Genomic DNA, 19,562 nt, shown 5'->3' on the forward strand with positions numbered 1-19,562 from the left:
GCATTTAGAATAATCACTGGAATGATCAACTTGTATAAAAAGAAAATGTGAAATAGACGAGGTTCTAGGCACATAGCGAATACCCTAGGAGACGTGTGAAAATACAAATAGTGAAAATACAAGTAAAAGCGTAAGCAATACTAATAATCTTGGTCATGGATAGCTGCAGCGCCGAGAATCTGATTGCCTATGCAGACAGGGTGGGAACGCACACACATCTCAAATTACTACACCGCGAAGCAAGATAAATATAGGAAAAATATTGAATGAGAAGATAAGTTTAGAAGGAGATAAGCTAGCAAAAGGGAACTGTCATTGGTAATTATCATTCCAGAAAAGAGATTAAGATGGCACATTGGTTAGAATAGAGTATGTACATCCAGGTACATGTTACGTCTGAAAGGAAGCATTTTCCTGAATTGCTTCCAATAACCCTCTCTTCCAGGCCTTATTCAACACTACCATTCTATAATATCATTTGTTCATGTGTAAGGTCATGTGTAAGGTCATGTGTAAGGTCATGTGTAAGGTCATGTGTAAGGTCATGTGTAAGGTCATGTGTAAGGTCATGTGTAAGGTCATGTGTAAGGTCATGAGTAAGGTCATGAGTAAGGTCATGTGTAAGGTCATGTGTAAGGTCATGTTATTCTTTGTGATGTGCAATCAGTTGACAGAAACTATCCATTGACCAATATTACAGCAAACGCATAAAAGGTTGTAATTCTCATTCAATTAAATCATGATTTGTGCTGAGTGGAAGAACTGGCAGTGTCTGTAGTTGTCAAACCCGTCCACTATCATCTATCCTCATACATAGATGATGCTAGCAGACGCCTATCACACAGTATCTTCTATACAGATCTTTGAGTATTTCATAGTCCCAAAAACCACCATGCAGGTTATATCTCATCGAGAATGCTTGTTAGAGTTGATTTACAGCATCAAATTTCATTTGTCTACAGTTAGGAATGGTGGTAATATGTCAAGTTAGCCTTAGGTCATATGTTCAGGATCAGCTTGGGGCACTTCACTATATTTCGCTCCTTCCTTCTGCCTCTCCACTTTTGCGGCATGCATTTGTGGTCGGTCTCTCTTGAAGAAGCCACACTATAAGGAAACAACAAAAACCATCCTCTGACTATCGAGTTCCATTTTGTGTGATTAAAGTTGATGAAATAACGAGTATTGTAGTATGATGGAATGTGCAAGACTTAACGGTAGCCAGCAGACTCCTTTTCATAGCTTTCTTCAGTGCAACACCTACCATCAACTTACACTTTCATAGCTCTCTTCAGTGCAACAACTACCATCAACTTACACTTTCATAGCTCCCTTCAGTGCAACACCTACCATCAACTTACACTTTCATAGCTCTCTTCAGTGCAACAACTACCATCAACTTACACTTTCATAGCTCTCTTCAGTGCAACACCTACCATCAACTTACACTTTCATAGCTCCCTTCAGTGCAACACCTACCATCAACTTACACTTTCATAGCTCTCTTCAGTGTAACAACTACCATCAACTTACACTTTCATAGCTCTCTTCAGTGCAACACCTACCATCAACTTACACTTTCATAGCTCTCTTCAGTGCAACACCTACCATCAACTTACACTTTCATAGCTCCCTTCAGTGCAACACCTACCATCAACTTACACTTTCATAGCTCTCTTCAGTGTAACAACTACCATCAACTTACACTTTCATAGCTCTCTTCAGTGCAACACCTACCATCAACTTACACTTTCATAGCTCTCTTCAGTGCAACAACTACCATCAACTTACACTTTCATAGCTCCCTTCAGTGCAACACCTACCATCAACTTACACTTTCATAGCTCTCTTCAGTGCAACAACTACCATCAACTTACACTTTCATAGCTCTCTTCAGTGCAACAACTACCATCAACTTACACTTTCATAGCTCTCTTCAGTGTAACAACTACCATCAACTTACACTTTCATAGCTCCCTTCAGTGCAACACCTACCATCAACTTACACTTTCATAGCTCTCTTCAGTGTAACAACTACCATCAACTTACACTTTCATAGCTCTCTTCAGTGCAACACCTACCATCAACTTACACTTTCATAGCTCTCTTCAGTGCAACAACTACCATCAACTTACACTTTCATAGCTCTCTTCAGTGCAACACCTACCATCAACTTACACTTTCATAGCTCCCTTCAGTGCAACACCTACCATCAACTTACACTTTCATAGCTCTCTTCAGTGCAACACCTACCATCAACTTACACTTTCATAGCTCCCTTCAGTGCAACACCTACCATCAACTTACACTTTCATAGCTCTCTTCAGTGCAACACCTACCATCAACTTACACTTTCATAGCTCCCTTCAGTGCAACACCTACCATCAACTTACACTTTCATAGCTCTCTTCAGTGCAACACCTACCATCAACTTACACTTTCATAGCTCTCTTCAGTGCAACACCTACCATCAACTTACACTTTCATAGCTCCCTTCAGTGCAACACCTACCTTCAACTTACACTTTCATAGCTCTCTTCAGTGCAACAACTACCATCAACTTACACTTTCATAGCTCTCTTCAGTGCAACAACTACCATCAACTTACACTTTCATAGCTCTCTTCAGTGCAACACCTACCATCAACTTACACTTTCATAGCTCTCTTCAGTGCAACACCTACCATCAACTTACACTTTCATAGCTCTCTTCAGTGCAACAACTACCATCAACTTACACTTTCATAGCTCTCTTCAGTGCAACACCTACCATCAACTTACACTTTCATAGCTCCCTTCAGTGCAACACCTACCTTCAACTTACACTTTCATAGCTCTCTTCAGTGCAACACCTACCATCAACTTACACTTTCATAGCTCTCTTCAGTGCAACAACTACCATCAACTTACACTTTCATAGCTCTCTTCAGTGCAACAACTACCATCAACTTACACTTTCATAGCTCTCTTCAGTGCAACACCTACCATCAACTTACACTTTCATAGCTCCCTTCAGTGCAACACCTACCATCAACTTACACTTTCATAGCTCTCTTCAGTGTAACAACTACCATCAACTTACACTTTCATAGCTCCCTTCAGTGCAACACCTACCATCAACTTACACTTTCATAGCCCCCTTCAGTGCAACACCTACCATCAACTTACACTTTCATAGCTCCCTTCAGTGCAACACCTACCATCAACTTACACTTTCATAGCTCTCTTCAGTGCAACACCTACCATCAACTTACACTTTCATAGCTCCCTTCAGTGCAACAACTACCATCAACTTACACTTTCATAGCTCCCTTCAGTGCAACACCTACCATCAACTTACACTTTCATAGCTCCCTTCAGTGCAACAACTACCATCAACTTACACTTTCATAGCTCCCTTCAGTGCAACAACTACCATCAACTTACACTTTCATAGCTCTCTTCAGTGCAACAACTACCATCAACTTACACTTTCATAGCTCTCTTCAGTGCAACACCTACCATCAACTTACACTTTCATAGCTCCCTTCAGTGCAACACCTACCATCAACTTACACTTTCATAGCTCCCTTCAGTGCAACACCTACCATCAACTTACACTTTCATAGCTCTCTTCAGTGCAACACCTACCATCAACTTACACTTTCATAGCTCCCTTCAGTGCAACACCTACCATCAACTTACACTTTCATAGCTCTCTTCAGTGCAACACCTACCATCAACTTACACTTTCATAGCTCTCTTCAGTGCAACACCTACCAACAACTTACACTTTCATAGCTCTCTTCAGTGCAACACCTACCATCAACTTACACTTTCATAGCTCTCTTCAGTGCAATACTTACCATCAACTTACACTTTCATAGCTCCCTTCAGTGCAACACCTACCATCAACTTACACTTTCATAGCTCTCTTCAGTGCAACAACTACCATCAATTTACACTTTCATAGCTCTCTTCAGTGCAACACCTACCATCAACTTACACTTTTTAACTTACCTTCCAACATACTAGAATAATGATAACAAGAAGCAGAAGTCCAGCAGCAGCTGCTACAACATAAATCCAAATGGGAATCGGTTTATTTTTGTCTGTTGCACGCGAGATGCTGACCGCCTCCGTTGTGACCTGCAATTGTATAAATTTCTATGTAAACCAACGAAGTAGCCAGCAACCATAGCCATGCTAGGTTGTTTATGATAGCATAGTAGTTTAGAGATGTAATGAAGCAAGGCAGAACATCATGACAGTTGCTACTTATTGTACTAACACCATTACTTATTGTAAATAGTCACTTTTGCACAGAGGTGACAACTCTTACACAACAACAGTAAAACTAATAATTTTATTTTTAGATATACATAAGCTTTGTAAGTGATCCCAATTTTCAATATTCTTTTATTGGCCATGACCAGTCATTTATGTAGAAAAGTTGATTCCGATAAGGGCAAATAATCCTCGCAGTTACCTACATGCATGTATGTATATATGTATGTATGTACCTACATGTATGTATGTATGTACCTACATGTATGTATGAATGTATGTATGTACTTACATGTATGTATGATCCAAACTAATCATTGTGGCAGCTAGAGTCATAAGAACTGCATTACAGCACACATGCAGCTGCCGCGAATAATCACATTGTGAGTGTTTGCAAGATTGATGGGCCATGGGCTAAGCAATGATAAAAGATTGGTGGGACCATGGGCTAAGTGATGATGAAAGATTGATGGGACCATGGGCTAAGCGATGATGAAAGATTGGTGGGACCATGGGCTAAGCAATGATAAAAGATTGGTGGGACCGTGGGCTAAGCAATGATGAAAGATTGGTAGGACCATGGGCTAAGCGATGATGAAAGATTGGTAGGACCATGGGCTAAGCGATGATGAAAGATTGGTGGGACCTTGGGCTAAACGATGATAAAGGATTGGTGGGACCATGGGCTAAGCAATGATGTATGACTGGTGGGACCATAGGCTAAGCAATGATGTATGATGATTGGTTGGACCATGGGCTAAGCAATGATAGAAGATTGGTGGGACCACGGACTAAGCAATGATGGAAGATTGGTGGGACCATGGGCTAAACAATGATGGAAGATTGGTGAGACCACGGACTAAGCGATGATGGAAGATTGGTGGGACCATGGGCTAAGCAATGATGTATGACTGGTGGGACCATGGGCTAAGCGATGATGAAAGATTGATGAAACCATGGGCTAAGCAATGATGAAAGATTGGTGGGACCATGGGCTAAGCGATGATGAAAGGTTGGTGGGACCATGGGCTAAGCAATGATGAAAGATTGGTGGGACCATGGGCTAAGCGATGATGAAAGGTTGGTGGGACCATGGGCTAAGCAATGATTAAAGATTGGTGGGACCATCGGCTAAGCAATTATGGAGGATTGGTGGGACCATAGACTAAGCAATGATGCAAGATTGGTGGGACCATGGGCTAAGCAATGATGAAAGATTGGTGGGACCATGGGCTAAACGATGATGAGAAATTGGGGGGGCCATGGGCTAAGCGATGATAAAGGATTGTTGCGACCATTGGCTAAGCAATGATGAAAGATTGGTGGGACCATGGGCTAAGCGATGATGAAAGGTTGATGGGACCATGGGCTAAGCAATGATTAAAGATTGGTGGGACCATGGGCTAAGCAATTATGGAGGATTGGTGGGACCATAGACTAAGCAATGATGCAAGATTGGTGGGACCATGGGCTAAGCAATGATGAAAGATTGGTGGGACCATGGGCTAAACGATGATGAGAAATTGGGGGGGGGGGCCATGGGCTAAGCGATGATAAAGGATTGTTGGGACCATTGGCTAAGCAATGATGTATGACTGGTGGGACCATGGACTAAGCAATGATGTATGATTGGTTGGACCATGGGCTAAGCAATGATGGAAGATTGGTAGGACCATGGACTAAGCGATGATGGAAGATTGGTGGGACCATGGGCTAAGAGATGATGAAAGATTGGTGGGACCATGGGCTAAGCAATGATGAAAGATTGGTGAGATCATGGGCTAAGCAATGATGTATGATTGGTGGGTAGTAGACTAAGAAATAATACAATATATATATATATATATATATAATATGTTGATATTCTTACATTTCTCCCATCATTCGTAAGGTTTGTCTGGCTGACTACAGCAGAGGGATCAATGGTCAACTGTCCCGTAGAAATTATTTGCACCACATCCACATCGCTGTACACATTCACAAGACTGCTGTTCCATAGTCTTGAGTTGAATCGAACTCGTATCACATCCCCAGGGTTCACATCAAAAAACTCGCATGTCGTGTCGAAACACCTGGCGCTGCCATCATAGCAATTCTGCAGCAAATAAATAAGATATGTATTCTAAAGGGGGTTACTTTAAAGTAAGTGGCTAATAAAAACTGAGAAATCATTTGTTCCCACTACGATCTGGTATGGTCCAGTGTGTTCCGGTACATTCCAGTATGTTTTATGACTGAGAACGCAACTCAGTGAATGATTTTAGCGATATTTTAAAAACTGTCAGTAGTTCAACCATCGGTTTGCACTAGAAGCTCATCAACTAGGCATTTTAAAGATTTTATATATTAACAGCAATAATATTAACCAATGACAATGAGATCTAACAAAAATACAGTAGCAATGCATACAGATTAGCAAATATCTGTAAAAGGCTAGTTGAAAGTAATGTAGAATATATTTTTGTAACAGCCATACAATGTTTCCATTGTTTTAGAATAGCGGTGTCAACGACAAGAAGATATAGAAGCTGCTATCATGGCTCTCTTATCGAGCTGAGCTAATTCTATTTTAATAAACAAGCCAGTTTCATGGTAAATTACTAGTATACTTGATCAGTTAGTTATGGCAGTACTACTATACTTTATTAGTTAGTTATGGTAGTACTACTATACTTTATTAGTTAGTTGTGGCAGTACTAGTGTATTTGATTAGTTAGTTATGGTAGTACTAGTATATTTGATCCCACGACCAAACAAGAGCGAAGCGATTGATTGGAAGATTTATGATAAATGCACATGTGCACACAACTCCCGAAAAATTATCCGTTAACGGCCAACACCAAACCCTTGCAACGAAATCCTATCAACAAATTTAACTATTTTTCAGTAAAGTCGTTTAAGTATAATAATGATACAAAACGCGTATAAACCTATTTAAATATGTTACCAAGCCTTTGAAAGGTTACCGCAAATTCCTAAAACTAACCCATCTGATCGGATTAAACACAAATATACAGATTAATTTGGACGAGAATCACCACAAAACGCTTGAAAAGCTTGGTTTAATAAAAGTTAAGACCGGAAATTGAAACGCCGAGCGACAGAGAATAGAACGATAAAGTCTTGCGAATTTCACGAAAAAATCACGTGCACTTTTCACCAGTCTATAGCATTGTCGAATTGCCGAAGGTTTCGGCAATTAACATAGGGGTACAGAAATCGTTTCATTTTTGCCGATTTCAATTTTCTCATTTGCCGACACATTTGAGTACTTTCGTATTCTAACTGATGTCCAACGCAGTGTAAGCATACCTGCCAACTCTCACGCATTAGGCGTGAGACTCACTCAATCACCCCAAAGAAAAAATGAAAATGCGTGAGAAATGCGTGAGATTTTTGCCCCAATTTCCACAATTTTATATATACTATCATTGATACATCAATTGCCCCAAAACCAAATCTCACACAATGCCCCACTCTTGGGTTGGCAGGTCTGAGTGTAAGTAAAGGAAATGACGATGATATTTTTTAACGGTTCTTATGAGATTATTACAATAATTAATTATAAGTTTGGATGACTACAGAACAATGACTACGTAGTACAGATTTTCTAAAAATCTATATAAATATTACAACTTCGTGATATTGTTAGCTATGACGTTTTGAAATGTAAACAAAATTGTGCATTGGTTTTATATTATTACTATATTAATAATATTGGTTATTCTAATAATATCAGTGCATTTTACTTCTAATATTGGCCAATATTGCATTTCTCTTCTTGCAGGAGGAGAGATATAAACATATAACCTTTTCCTTTCATTATTGCTATTTGTTGTATATAATAACACCCACACCCAGTACATTACAGCTACCATTGCAGTTATCCTATTTGACTGCTAATATTGCATTTCTCAACCATCAGTACCCTTTCTTTTTTCCAATATCACTTTGGTCGTAGGCTGTATGACAGTGGAATTTCTAGTTAGTTAGTTATGGCAGGACCACTGAACTAAAAACCCCTGGAAGGGCAAAGGTCATTTGCGAGTACAGAAATCCGGCGACGCCATTATCAGTTAATGTTCAAGTTAATTTCATTGTGTTCAATGTGAGAAAGAAATCTAATTTCAGATTTAACAGCTATGGAAGGTCACGAATACACCGCTCAATCAAAGGAACAGACTACTGAGATTACTAGGCCCTACTAATAATTTATGTATGAGAGATAATGGTGTAGGTGCACAGTGCTATTGCTATTCCATGAACTGCAAAAACCGCAAGAATGGACTTTTAAAGGAAAAGGCATGACATTTCACAAGTGAGTCACTTCTACTACTAGTTCTATTGCTATTGCTCAAGTCTACGACTACTAATAGTTGTGCTACTACCAGTTAGTACTGCCACTAGTTAGTTCTACTACACTAGTCACTGGGTGAGTGAGAGTCAATCAGTGTCACTACTGAGTGTACGAGTTTGACTGTATTTTGTCGGTGATTAGATAAATTTATAAGCTAGTGAGTGAAATTTTCTTCCTTCAGAACGAAGGTTTTTTATTATTTAAATTTGGAATTTTTTTATATTAATATTTTGGAACTACAACCCATTAGGTTATTTCTAAATATTTATATTTGAAGGAAGTGTTTGTCGTGCTTGTAATATTATTTATTGTTGTACCTGGATCTAGCTAGCAGTAAGGAGATAAGAGTAATAATACTATTGTTATTATCACTGTTGCTAACTAACTACTAGTTTCATTTTAATTTTTAGATTTCCAAACAAAGCAACTGAGAACTCTCGTTATTTACAATGGTATCGCAACTGCGGAAGAGTGAATAAGCCTGATCCTTGAGCACTTATCTGCAACGAACATTTCAATGATCCATGTTTTGACAGCAGGTTAAAACGTTCTTCGAGTGAAGTCATTTAAAGGTAATATTTTTCAAGGTTGAATAATACTTTTCAATGATTGAATTTAAAACCATATTGTCAAGCACAGTGCTGCAAGGTTGCTCAACTTAAAGTAGCTATATCTAAAAAAAATTTAGAAACCTCAAACAGCACCCAAAACAGTGACAGCTGCCACAGCAAGTGCCTATGAATATGTCTGCAGCTTAGCAGTTGTGTGATCTGTTCTCTGTGATTCTTCATCTTCGTTTCTAGGATTTAATGTCCAACGCATAAATTATGCTGTCCTTTTTATCATGTGTTAACTGTGTAAATGTTTTCTTCATTTTCTAGCTGTTGTAATAAAACTACATAATACCCCTGAAAATCATAAATTCCAAATTGATAGCAATAACTTGCAATTTAGAACACAAAACATCTTTTTGGAACAACAAAAAAATCGATTGAAGTAAAAAAATCAAATAAATCAATAGAAATCGATTTTTTTGATTTAAAAAAAATCATCGATTTTTAACAACCCTGCCTCAACACAACAGGGTAAGACATGGTGAATCTTTTCATATCAAATAACGGTAATGTGAATTTTGTTGCAAGTCAACCTTTAAGCTTTATGCCTAAGATGGGTGTGAATGACTTCCAGTGAAAATTGCCACATTTTCATTTTACATAGCGATATGGTAGCATTTTGAGCTGTTTTATTTTCGTTTATTTTATTAGTTGTATTGTTGTATATTAAGGGTACTATGTTTATGCGAATAAGACATTCATTTTTGTTGATTTTATGTAATTGTTATAATTGATGCTTTTGTTTAGGGGGTTGGAATAATAATCCTACTGTTACTCAGTTTAAAGCTACCTTCGCAAACTTAACAGCAAATGTGGTGCAGAATCAGATGCTAGTAAGACAGGTAATGTTACTGCTCAAAACGAGATTCTCATCATACAGGCTACTCCAGAAGTTGATCAGTTTGTGGAACGCAATGATTTCAGATGTAAAATTTCTGTTATAGGTAACAGTATAGTCTATATAGCTGGCTACATTGTGCAAAAGCTAACTAAAGTGCTGTCGTTACATTGGCCGTCAGTTGCTGGTTACCACTAAGTCAAGTATCTAGTACCGACATCTCTATACTCTACTCAAGCTACAAAACAATAGAGGATTGGTGCGTCCATCAGACGATGTCATCAGGATCCTGATAGTTGCAGATCAATACTTTCGTATTCATACAAAGCCAGATCCACTCCATTGTGTGGTGTATTTTATCAGTAGTGTAAGATCTAGTGATGTGTTATGCTTTGGGAAACACCTTACGGATACCGTAGATGGCATATCCAACCACTGCGTCATTGATGAAAAACCTTATTCAGTCGTTTTATGATCTCCGACAGCATCATTATGCTAAAATCCTACACACAAACTGCAAGGTGCATCTTTGTGGCATACAATACTAAAGTAGTACTTTTTAAAGGCCTGTAACAATGTAATCACTGTAATAATCATCTGCAGCTGATGTTGTGCTGTTATTCCTAATCTGATTTAGTTCTAAGAAACTCTGATGCACCTTGGCTCAATATCCAGTTCTATACAAATCTCCTTTTACACAGTTTCTGTAACGTGTATGTATAAGTTTAATCATCTGATTACACTAATTCCAGCATTTCCTTGTTTGCATTATTTTGATTATCCTCTATTACAACTGTTTTTAATTTCCGTTTAGTTGTTGCAGTAGTTCATTCCATCTTTTACAAATACTGTATTATACATATCATACATTCATAAGCTATTATCACTTAAATCTTGAAAACAGTTTCTGTTTTGGCAGCATATGTGTTGTTTTTATCGAAATACTTCATGTGCTAAGTTTTTCCATATGCATTTATGCATAAGTAATATAAATTTTAATATAATGGAACAGTTGTTATTTGCCTGAATATATCATTTGCAGGGTTTATGCATTTGTAATACAACAGTTTGTATGAGTAACATGGTCCACGAAAATCTATTATACATCTACTTATCATTTGATATATCCCACTCCATATGTTATAAATAGGGTTTCTTCTATCAGGGCATAAACGTTGTGTAGGAGTAGCTTTCATTAACACCCAACTGGAAAATAACTATTCAACATGTACATTTCTGTCATTTTTCATCGTTTGTTTACAAACGTAACTAGCATTCGATTAGCTCTCCAATATGGCGCATACGTTACGTATTATTATCCACGTAAAAGTCACGTGATTGCCATTCCAGGGGTTTTAAGTTCAATGGGCAGGACTAGTATACTTTATTAGTAAGTTGTGGCACAGCTGATAAACATTATTAGTTAGTTGTGGCAGAGCTGATAAACATTATCAGTTAGTTATGACAGTACTAGTATACTTGATTAGTTAGTTATGCCAGTACTAGTATACTCGATTAGTTAGTTGTGGTAGTATTAATGTACTTTGGTTTACACCACTCAATCAAAGTTCCCTCTGTAACTATTCTCTAAGACTTCTGGTGCTTCCTTAAGTTGCTCATAGTGCCCCAAAAGCTTTTGTAGCTTATGCAAAAAAACTTATACCGAGTCAGAGACTTGTAGCGGTGAAATGAACCTTTAGTCTAGCTTGCGGCTTGCACATTCCATCCCCCACATTAAACATTTAACATTAAATGTTTAATGGGATGAATGCATTAAACATTACATTAAACATTTTCTCTTATGTCTACCATACTATCTTCTGTTTACATTGTTTAATGTCTAAGGAGAAATGACAAAAACCTGAGATGGTAGACGACTGGTATAAATCCTCTTACTAGAGAGTCTAAAGCTGAAAGGTTACTTTGCATCAAGCATTAACATTATAATTAAATATCCTACTCAATTGCATAGATAGATATATTCTCCTGCACAATTGTAAAGCTAGGTGTACTCTCTTGTACAGTTTTATAGCTACATGTACTCTCCTGTACAATTGTATAGCTTGATATAATCTCCTGTACAATCGCATAGCCTGATTTACTCACATACATGCTGTTATTGCATGTATAAAGGAATATATATGAGGTTTTAAAACACACACACTCATTTCTCTGATGTTCAAAACAATGATAGTGTGAGAACAATGCTGGGCTATGGTCAGTTCAGTATATTCACTAACCAGTTGTACGACAGGCAATGGTCAGTTCAGTATATTCACTAACCAGTTGTACGACAGGCAATGGTCAGTTCTGTATATTCACTAACCAGTTGTACGACAGGCTATGGTCAGTTCTGTATATTCACTAACCAGTTGTACGACAGGCAATGGTCAGTTCTGTATATTCACTAACCAGTTGTATGACAGGCAATGGTCAGTTCTGTATATTCACTAACCAGTTGTACGACAGGCAATGGTCAGTTCTGTATATTCACTAACCAGTTGTATGACAGGCAATGGTCAGTTCTGTATATTCACTAACCAGTTGTACGACAGGCAATGGTCAGTTCTGTATATTCACTAACCAGTTGTACGACAGGCAATGGTCAGTTCAGTATATTCACTAACCAGTTGTATGACAGGCAATGGTCAGTTCTGTATATTCACTAACCAGTTGTACAACAGGCTATGGTCAGTTCTGTATATTCACTAACCAGTTGCACGACAGGCAATGGTCAGTTCTGTATATTCACTAACCAGTTGTATGACAGGCAATGGTCAGTTCAGTATATTCACTAACCAGTTGTACGACAGGCAATGGTCAGTCCTGTATATTCACTAACCAGTTGTACAACAGGACATGATCAGTTCTGTATATTCACTAACCAGTTGGTCGACAGGCTATGGTCAGTTCTGTATTCACTAACCAGTTGTATGACAGGCTATGGTCAGTTCTGTATATTCACTAACCAGTTGTGCAACAGGCAATGGTCAGTTCTGTATATTCACTAATCAGTTGTACGACAGGCAATGGTCAGTTCAGTATATTCACTAACCAGTTGTCCGACAGGCTATGGTCTGTTCTGTATTCACTAACCAGTTGTACGACAGGTAATGGTTAGTTCTGTATTCACTAACCAGTTGTACGACAGGCAATGGTCAGTTCTGTATTCACTAACCAGTTGTGCGACAGTGCGCGCTGGACCAGTGCTTGATGCAGCCGTCTTTAGCTCAACATCTTCTTGCGAGACTTGCCTTTTGTATCGCTGCGTGGTTGAATCATCGACATTGGTTAATTCGTCTACGATCTGTGAAAAACGCAAGAAAAATCTTCGATAAAAAAATTTGATACTGAAGATATAAAAGACTAGCATGATAACATGGCACGGTAAAAATCACGCATAGCTGCCACAAGTAAAAAAATAATGTGATAAAAAGTGTGTACAAGAATGAAGCTGTTGAAATTTCACTATGGAAGCAGGTGAAACAGGCTGGTGTAATTGTAAGGAAACTATTGCTAGAAATAAATTGTATTGTTCAAATCTAGACTAGAACGTCCCGACAAGTCCAGTCAAGTCTAGTTGAGCTACAACTAGACTTGTGAGAGTTTGGTTGACTTGTGAGACTGCTGTTGGCCATCCACTCATCTGTTCAGAATTACTAGTACTCTACCTGGAGGCCAAGAGAATTGATATATTTCTCAGCAACTGCGCATTGGCCCTTTCCAGGAGGAAAGTCATGTTTAGGGAATGTGGTCATGTAGAGGAGGTATTCCCCGGTTGCGGCTATCTCATACGGCCACTGAACTACCAGATTTACCTTGGATACAGCACCATAGCTGCCGCTGTTGATGATCTACAAATTACGTAGGTAAATGTAAGGTGCGTATTACAAACTACAAAAGGTCAGCGCAGGCGTAGCGTGGTCAAGTCAGGGCAGCCAAGTCAGGGCAGCCAAGTCAGGGCTGCCAAGTCAGGGTAGTCAAGTCAACACAGTAAAACATTCAGCTTGTGTGATGGAGTGACGAACAAGAAATAGGTAGGTTGTAGGTCTTTACAACAACTAACTTCTTTTACCCTTGACTTAGTCCTAGAGCAGGAGTCAGCAACCTGCGGCTCTGGGGCCGCTTGAGGCTCTTTCATCCCCTCACTGCGGCTCCCTATGACTTTGAATTTTTTTTTCCTTTTTTACCGTATGCCAAGTAATTCATGAAAATATAGAAGTTTTGTCTCTAGCTTTTGTAATATAATTTAAAAAAATGTAATTATGGTGGTAAATCAGACATTGTCGTTTGTTATGCATCATTATTTGTTATATTATTATTAGTACCTTATCACATGATCGTCACGCGGCTTAAACTTTAACATAAAAGTACAGAAAAACGTACTACCGGATTCGCACGAAGGGCCAGATCGCTACGAGATACCTTCTGATAATATGTCAACAACACTACTGACAAACAACAACACTAATGCAGGTAGTACACCTTATAACAATTTATGCACCAATAAAACCGCCAAAGGTACTTTCATATTCTTTGCAAAAGTGTAGTTTTGTTTTCTCAGCAGTAAAATCATTATACATGCCACACATTTTCATTTTATGGTGTAAACATGCTGTAAAGGTATTAAAAAAGTTACATGTGGTATTTTTTTAAATTAAAAATATCAAAGGGGGTTGTGGCTCCCACTGCGTTTTTTTTCGGAAAACGGGTCCAAATGGCTCTTTTAGTGGAAAAGGTTGCCGATCCCTGCCCTAGAGTATACACAAGTTGGATGTGGTTTCCCTAGAGTATACACAAGTTGGCTGTGGTTTCCCTAAAGTATACACAAGTAGGATGCGGTTTTCCTAGAGTATACACAAGTTGGATGCGGTTTCCCTAAAGTATACACAAGTTGGATGTGGTTTTCCTGAAGTATACACAAGTTGGATGTGGTTTTCCTAGAGTACAAACAAAATGGATGTGGTTTCCCTAAAGTATACACAAGTTGGCCGTGGATTTCCTAGAGTATACACATGTTGGCTGTGATTTTCCTAAAGCATACACAAGTTGGCCGTGGTTTTCCTAGAGTATACCCAAGTTGGATGGGGTTTCCTAGAGTATACACAAGTTGGATGTGGTTTCCCTAGAGTATACACAAGTTGGCTGTGGTTTCCCTAAAGTATACACAAGTTGGCTGTGGTTTCCCTAGAGCAGGGGTCAGCAACTCGCAGTTCCGGAGCCGCATGCGGCTCTTTCATCTTCTCACTGCAGCTCCCTTTGACATTGGAGTTTTTTCTTTTTTACCATATGCTAATTCATAAAAATATAGAAGTTTGATCTTTGAATTTTGTAATATAATTTAAAATTTTTTAATTATGGTAATAAATCAAACATTGTTGCTTGTTATGCATCATTATTTATGCGCCAAAAAGACCTCCAAAATAACACCACCCGGCACGACACTTCGTCATTTTTTTTACCCCAGGTGGGCGAACTATGGCGAATACTAAGGAAAAAAATGACAGAGGAAAATAGAACATTTAATCCTACGTGGGCTGATTCATTTGCTTTCACTGCTGATGAGACTGGTTCACCAGTTTGCTTAATATGTAATGAGAAGTTTGCAAGCAAAAGGTCAAATGTCACAAGACACTTTCAAAATAAACACGCAACTTTTGCTAAAAAATATCCAGAGGGAGATGAGGGAAAAAAGACCATTTCAGAACAGATACGCAGGGCAACTTTGAGAAAAAATCGCTGCATGAATGACATTTACTGCAGTTAGAACTTCAGTTAGGCGTTTTGTTAAAAGGACCAAATTAAACATGAAGTTGCAATTTTTCTTGAAATAACCATATAAACAACATGAGATTTTCATGTTACAATCATATTATTATTAGCTAATTTATTGTCCTTTGCAAAAGTGTTAATTTTTTTTCTCAGCAGTTAAATCATTATACATATCATTATACCATTTCATTTTATGGTGTAAACCTGGTATAAAAGCAGTAAAAGTTAAACAAAAACGTTACATGTAGTATTTTTTTAAATTTAAAATATCAAAGGGGGTTTGTGGCTCCCACTGCATTCTTTCCTGCGGAAATTGAGTCCAAATGGCTCTTTGAGTAGAAAAGGTTGATGATCCCTGTGACCTAGAGCATTAAACAGTTGTGTTGGAAGGTCAAACTGTGCGATCAAACCTCCATGTGAAACAAATAATTGATGGCTAGGTTACAGTCTAGCAAATAATTATGAGAAGTAATGGAAAAACGGAATGGAAATGAAAAAATGGAAAAACAGTAAATGAGAGATGGAAAAACAGTAAATTAGAGATGGAAATACAGTAGGTTAAAGATGAAAACACAGTAGGTTAGAGATGAAAACACAGTAGGTTAGAGATGAAAATACAGTAGGTTAGAGATGAAAATACAGTAGGTTAGAGATGAAAATACAGTAAATTAGAGATGAAAATATAGTAGGTTAGAGATGAAAATACAGTAGATTAGAGATGAAAATATAGTAGATTAGAGATGAAAATACAGTAGGTTAGAGATGAAAATATAGTAGATTAGAGATGAAAATACAGTAGGTTAGAGATGAAAATACAGTAGGTTAGAGATGAAAATACAGTAGGTTAGAGATGAAAATACAGTAGGTTAGAGATGAAAATATAGTAGATTAGAGATGAAAATACAGTAGGTTAGAGATGAAAATACAGTAGGTTAGAGATGAAAATATAGTAGGTAAGAGATGAAAATATAGTAGATTAAAGATGAAAATACAGTAGGTTAGAGATGAAAATACAGTAGGTTAGAGATGAAAATATAGTAGATTAGAGATGAAAATATAGTAGGTTAGAGATGAAAATACAGTAGGTTAGAGATGAAAATACAGTAAATTAGAGATGAAAATATAGTAGGTTAGAGATGAAAATACAGCAGATTAGAGATGAAAATACAGTAGGTTAGAGATGAAAATATAGTAGATTAGAGATGAAAATATAGTAGGTAAGAGATGAAAATATAGTAGGTTTGAGATGAAAATACAGTAGGTTAGAGATGAAAATACAGTATGTTAGAGATGAAAATACAGTAGGTTAGAGATGAAAATACAGTAGGTTAGAGATGAAAATACAGTAGATTAGAGATGAAAATACAGTAGGTTAGAGATGAAAATATAGTAGATTAGAGATGAAAATATAGTAGATTAGAGATGAAAACACAGTAGGTTAGAGATGAAAATATAGTAGATTAGAGATGAAAATACAGTAGGTTAGAGATGAAAATATAGTAGATTAGAGATGAAAATATAGTAGGTTAGAGATGAAAATACAGTAGGTTAGAGATGAAAATACAGTAGGTTAGAGATGAAAATAAAGTAGGTAAGAGATGAAAATATAGTAGGTTTGAGATAAAAATACAGTAGGTTAGAGATGAAAATACAGTAGGTTAGAGATGAAAATATAGTAGGTTAGAGATGAAAATATAGTAGATTAGAGATGAAAATATAGTAGATTAGAGATGAAAACACAGTAGATTAGATATGAAGAGCCTAAAAAGCCTTAGTTGAATCAATAGTTATCGAGTACAATATAATGCTGCAATGACTTGATGCATTGGCAATAAAGTGCATACAGTTACACGTATTTTTCTAATAACATTATAATATGATCTAGTAAATGTTTACAGTTAGTTCGTCAGAAAAATGAGTACATTTCATAGGTTTAGCGATATTTAGATTTTAATAACAATGGAAAATGATGCTACATTAATGCGTTTAAGGGCGTGTAAGATTTTATTTAGTCCAATTTACGTGTATAGTGACCTGCGATACTGCTCAAGTGTAAGCGTGTAAGATGTATTTAAAGTAGATCACTAGAATGTTATTCTTGTTTGAACTAATGTTGTTTGCTACAAAGTAACTTTCGAACAATGTGAAGACTACCAGTTTTCCCTTTTAATAGGACATGGTACTTTGGGAGAAACCCTCCTTTTAATAGGACTTGGTACTCTGGGAGAAACTCCCCTTTTAATAGGAAATGGTACTCTGTGAGAAACTCCCCTTTTCATAGGACATGGTACTCTGGGAGAAACTCCTCTTTTAATAGGACATGGTACTCGGAGAAAGACATGAAATATTCTATTATTCATGCTATTTTTAGCCCAGTCATAGTCATTGATGCACCACCTAGTAACTGCTAAACAAGAAGTTGTACAGCCCTTGACCAACTAAGTGGAACAAATGCTTTATTGCCTTATTGCACTCCTGTAATTGTCGTTGTCAGTTGAGAGTTGTCCTCCACCGAGTCCAAGGAAGCTTTCTTTGCACAACTGGTAGATGTTGCCCAGAGGCGCAGGAGCTAAGATACTGCGTGATACTGGTTTCAGCTACACAGTGTGGTTGACACCAATCTTGCTTGTCCATCTGGCAATCAGTCACTAGACATGATGAATACCTTAGTGCAACTTGTTTTTTAGGATTTGATGCCTGCACAGCCTTCCCACCCAGTCAGGGCTGTACAACCTTCCCACCCAGTCAGGGCTGTACAACCTTCCCACTCAGTCAGGGCTGTACAACCTTTCCACCCAGTCAGGGCTGTACAACCTTCCCACCCAGTCAGGGCTGTACAACCTTCCCACCCAGTCAGGGCTGTACAACCTTCCCACCTAGTCAGGGCTGTACAACCTTCCCACCCAGTCAGGGCTGTACAACCTTCCCACCCAGTCAGGGCTGTACAACCATCCCACCCAGTCAGGGCTGTACAACCTTCCCACCCAGTCAGGGCTGTACAACCTTCCCACCCAGTCAGGGCTGTACAACCTTCCCACCCAGTCAGGGCTGTACAACCTTTCCACCCAGTCAGGGCTGTACAACCTTCCCACCCAGTCAGGGCTGTACAACCTTCCCACCCAGTCAGGGCTGTACAACCTTCCCACCCAGTCAGGGCTGTACAACCTTCCCATCCAGTCAGGGCTGTACAATCTTCCCACCCAGCCAGGGCTGTACATCCTTCCCACCCAGTCAAGGCTGTCAAACCTTCCTACACAGTCAGGTTGTACAACCTTCCCACTGAGTCAGGCCTGTACAACCTTCCTACATAGTCAAGTTGTACAAGCTTCCCACTCAATCAGGGCTGTACAACCTTTCCACCCAGTAAGGGGTGCTTAGCCTAAATTTTATAAAATAGTTGACATGTTATAGTTATTAGGGTTTATCAACATATATTTTGCTATTTTGCTAACAGAGTTAATTCTCATGCATCTTATTGTTGACAAGAATCGTTAAGTGATATCCTCAACACTTATTGTCTTTTACAAATGAAGCTCTTCTTACAAAAGGAGAGCTTATTATTACTGTTAGTATGAGTAGTAAGAGGTAAGATTTGAACCCATGTCTATGTCAATAACCGACAAGCTGAATGATCTTTCTATCCATAAGCCTCCGCACTAAACGAATAAGAAATACTTGTTTGTACAGGGTTCTTTAAAATGAGTGCTTCTCATTGG

The 19,562-nt window shown here is 38.2% G+C and overlaps 1 protein-coding gene across 1 annotated transcript in view; it reads right to left on the reverse strand.

Annotated features, from left to right (window-relative positions):
• Positions 1 to 230: 230 nt before the first annotated feature.
• Positions 231 to 19,562, reverse strand: part of LOC137387075 (integrin alpha-PS1-like) — an 80,541-nt gene continuing 61,209 nt past the window's right edge. Inside the window, exons 18-22 of the mRNA XM_068073368.1 lie at positions 13,746 to 13,928; positions 13,253 to 13,381; positions 6,136 to 6,360; positions 3,999 to 4,127; positions 231 to 1,107 (exon numbers count right to left, since the gene is read on the reverse strand). Coding sequence (XP_067929469.1) covers positions 994 to 1,107; positions 3,999 to 4,127; positions 6,136 to 6,360; positions 13,253 to 13,381; positions 13,746 to 13,928 — 780 coding nt within the window. The 3' untranslated portion in view covers positions 231 to 993. The remainder of the gene's footprint in view (positions 1,108 to 3,998; positions 4,128 to 6,135; positions 6,361 to 13,252; positions 13,382 to 13,745; positions 13,929 to 19,562) is intronic.

This window comes from Watersipora subatra, chromosome 2, assembly GCF_963576615.1.
Source record: "Watersipora subatra chromosome 2, tzWatSuba1.1, whole genome shotgun sequence".
In the NCBI taxonomy this organism is placed as follows: domain Eukaryota; kingdom Metazoa; phylum Bryozoa; class Gymnolaemata; order Cheilostomatida; family Watersiporidae; genus Watersipora; species Watersipora subatra.